At 31.1% G+C, this 4,179-nt stretch overlaps 1 protein-coding gene across 1 annotated transcript in view; it reads right to left on the minus strand.

The window, feature by feature from the left end:
* LOC111619264 (endothelin-converting enzyme 1-like) overlaps positions 1-4,179 on the minus strand; it is a gene marked incomplete at its 5' end in the record, with an annotated part of 29,660 nt that overhangs the window by 3,544 nt on the left and 21,937 nt on the right. The window contains 5 exons of the mRNA XM_023360945.1: positions 682-777; positions 856-921; positions 1,006-1,139; positions 1,944-2,023; positions 2,093-2,144. Coding sequence (XP_023216713.1) covers positions 682-777; positions 856-921; positions 1,006-1,139; positions 1,944-2,023; positions 2,093-2,144 — 428 coding nt within the window. The remainder of the gene's footprint in view (positions 1-681; positions 778-855; positions 922-1,005; positions 1,140-1,943; positions 2,024-2,092; positions 2,145-4,179) is intronic.

The following is a 4,179-nucleotide window of genomic DNA, read 5'->3' on the forward strand; positions in this document are numbered from 1 at the left end:
GGTCTGGAGTCGGTCGATAACGGACGATTACGCCACTGTTTATGTTCGTTCGCGCAGTTTTCGATGAGTCATATCATTCTTAACTTGGACGGAAATGAAATTTGTTACAACGTTGCACTTAGTCTTTCATATTTGTTGCTAGTAATTTAAAAGACATTTTGAAACACATACGGAACGATAATAATTTTTTAAAATATAATAACACAAAAATGAAAAGGGAACTCGGGTACATCTATCGAGAGCCACAAATAATCCTTCAAAGAGCCGCATGTGGCTCGGGAGCCGCAGGTTGGCCACCCCTGGTCTATAATTTTACTTAAAAAATTAAAATCGTTCTTAAAATAGTTTCTGTTATAAAGATTGAATATTTTATGTTCTGTTATGCAAAACAATTCCATATATGAAAATTCTCGTCATTTCAAGCATAGTTAAACTCGTATCTTTTTCCTTCCTTTGTAGAAAATATTCTGAAAATTTTATAGTAGTAATCGTAATTCTGATTTTAAAAAGTTTTCTTGAAGAATGCTCTCCGCTTTTTCAAAGTAATTAATTTCTAAACTAAAAATAAAGTTACGTGCATTTTTATAAATATAGTAGATCTACTAATACTATTCATACAATCATGCTTTACAATATTTTATATTTAATATTTGAAAAGCTTATCATTTACGCATTTATTACCTGAGCATATCCAATAAAATACATTTGTTTATTGGAAAAATCAAGTCCTGGAAGATAAGGTTCTTCGCCGTGTTGTTTAAGATATTTTCTGTAAGCCTATGAAAATAATTATATTAATGGATTTCTCTTTATGTATTACTAAATTATTTAAAAATTTTTTGTTGAATTTTTTACCCGAAAAGATACAGTTAATCCATTATTATCTGCAATATTATCGCGTATCGTTGCGTTACCGTCCACCTGAAAAAAAAAAATTCATTAGTTATACCTTTCTAATATTTCAAACAATTAATTCATAATAGGACGAATTTTATGAAAATCTACCGTCATATTTCCTTCTAAAGGAAGTTGAGAATATTGATGTATTAAACAATATTTTCTGCGTTTATATTCTTGTAAAAATTCTTCAGGCCATTTAATTTCGTTTTTGTTTTTGTTCGTCGAATTTTCCGTTCTTTCTTTAAATAAAATAATAATAATAATTGATAGTTAAATTATAAAATCTTTTAAAAATTTTGTAAAAGGATTCATGATGTTTTATTTAAAAACTCGAAGATCAATAAAAATGTTCATAATTGATGAAAAAGTTCCACAGATACTGAAGGGCACACCTCACAGATGTTTACTTGTAAGCTACTGCTGCAGTCGGAGTTTTTAGCCTCCCCGTAGTCGAACTCGGCCACAACAAAATATCTTTAAAATATTTGTTTTCAAAAATAAACCGTAATGAAGCGTTTTACAAAAAGTTAAAAGATTTTTGTAATTTTACTTCTATGTAAATTAACGGCAGTAAGAATATATGAAGATAAACACTCCGACTCCAGCAGTAAAGATCTGCTGTGAGGCGTCTTCAGTGTCTGTAAATTCATTAATTTTCATTAATTTTAAACATTTTAATTGTTTTTTAAAATGTTTGCTTTAATAATAATTAAAAATATAATGTGATTTTTAGTTTAGTTACTATCATTATTGATTAATCAAATTTGCTTCATACAAAATCTTTTTACATCTATTTTCAAAAATTGTACGTGCAGAGAAATGCTTTCTCCGTATATGTAGATCGTCTACTAAATTTAAAGTCTATATTTTCACAATATCAAATTTCCTTTATTGCAAATTCTTTGCTTTTAGCAAGCCCGAACAGAATTTTGAATCGCTTTAATCAATTAATAAGCGTTATCAAAATTGAGTTACTTAGCTAACTATGAATTTATAATATTCAATTAACAAAATCTAAGTATAAAAATATATTATAATGTTACCATTAATAACATCTAAAATATCAAATCCATGGGAAAATTCGTGACCAATTACAGAAGCTATCCCAGCAAAGTTAAGATATCTGAAATTATTATTAGAATGAAATTAAAAATACATCATGATTTCTTACAAAAATTATAAAATCACTTACTTAGGTGAATCATAATGATAATATGGGGGATTCATTATTCCTAATGAGATTGCTGTAATTATAAAATAAATAATTTAAAAATGCAGAAAATTAAGATTTGGTTGCTTTCAAAACACAATCGATATTATTAGATCTATATTATTATTCAAAAGTCACGTCAAATACTAGTACAGGCAGTAATAAGTTCCTAAAATTGTCCGAAAATCTTTTATAGTTTTTACAGGTTTTATTTATTTTAATCGTCCAGTTGTCACCAGCATAGCCAGACAGTATATTTCTTCACATCTGTAAAAGATAGGATCGATGAGGAGCAAAAAGCCCTAAATGTATTTCTATTCTTCTCATTAATAAAGTCTCTCTGATCTCTTCACCTAAGAGTTACCATGTGATCGGTTCTGCAAAGCAATTTTATACTCACAGTCAGCAATATTAAGGAAAACAAAAAGCAATCGAGTACCAAACATTACAGTTGCAAGTTATAAATGGAGTTCTGTTTTCACAGTCAAAACGATTTATAAACGAACTAGCTGTTACCCGCAACTTCGCCCGCGGAGGTTTTACAAGCAAACTCCATTTATATTCAGTATTTCAACAACCATAGTAATTGTTATAAAATATATAACACCTACCGCCGAGAATGATGAGAATTGCCGAGAATCAAACGAACTGTTATAGCAGAACTGTTTTCAATTTAATCAATTTTCTGGACCGTTTACAATCATTCTATAATCGAACCAATATGCAATAACAAATTCGAATTTAAAACGGTTCGAACATTTGGTTAAAAAATCGAAATATATAGAAATATTTATAACAATGTCTGAAATGTTATCAATTTAATACACCTAAGTACTCAATGAACACTAAACATACTTAAAAACAAAAAAATCGCATCTAAAATAGTACAGTAGAAACCGTTCTTCCGGTTAAGCCTTAATCCTCTCCTTCCTCCCGCGGGAGAATTTCGAAAAATCCCTTCTTAGTGTGCATTCCCATGGTGTACCCTACTAGAACGCAGTTAAAAAAAAAAAAAAAAATTGCATCTAAAATAGTACAGTAGAAGCCGTTCTTGCGGTTACGCCTTAGTGCTCTCCCTCTCCCCCGCTGGGGAATTTCAAAAAATCCCTTATTAGAGAGATTGTGGACGACGTTTTCAACGCAAAAACGTGTACGTCGGACGTTCAGCGTTATGTTCTTTTGAGCCTAGAAGTTTGACAATGGCGTTTGGAACGTCGAGCATGATTCCACTGAGGTTCCAAATGCCATTGTCAAACTTCTGTAAGATTGCCGACGTTAATTTAAGGGGAATAAAGTTTATCTCGCGTCAGAATGAGCCTAAGGGAAACCGCGTATGTGGGCGGTGGCGAAGGAGGCAAATGAAGAACAAGTGTTTTACAAGAGAAAACCCGTTTATTTGTTCGAATTCATGCTTACATCGATATTGGACAATTCCAAAATCTCGGTGTTGCTATGAAACGGTGAGAGTTCGGGTGATTGGTCGTAGCCCGGGCGGACGAGAAGGATCATTGGACGATGTAGACCAGGGGTGTCCAACCTTTTTGTTTCTCTGGGCCGCATTGGAAGAAGTCAAGGAGTTTTGGGCCACAAGTATATATAACATATACTTGTGGCCCAATATACAAGTATATTTAAGGATTAACATGTCTAAATTATAATAATAAGTATTAAAACTTTATCACGAAACAGGATATCTTAAAAAATTACTTCTACAGACACTATCAATTTTTATTTAGAAATAGATAAATTCATTTATTTGAAAAAACGCAAATATTTGGTTCATTTGAGTCTCTGATTAATAAAAAGCGACGAAACAACATTTTAAAGCGCATTTTTATTCAACTACAGTAGAACCTCGATTATCCGCCCTAATTGGGGACTGGGGTTGGTCGGATAATTGAAAAGTCGGATAACCGAAAAGTATGAAAAAATCCATTATTAGTGTAGTATATTATTATATCCCATGTAATTAGTATATTAGTATATCGCTATTAACCTATTTTGCGTTGAATTTTCATCGATGTTAAGCCTAACAAAAATTTTTTAAAATAATAATCGTCGCTATTGTA

This window comes from Centruroides sculpturatus, unplaced genomic scaffold (assembly GCF_000671375.1).
Source record: "Centruroides sculpturatus isolate CEXI.00-Female unplaced genomic scaffold, Cexi_2.0 scaffold46, whole genome shotgun sequence".
Classification (NCBI taxonomy): domain Eukaryota; kingdom Metazoa; phylum Arthropoda; class Arachnida; order Scorpiones; family Buthidae; genus Centruroides; species Centruroides sculpturatus.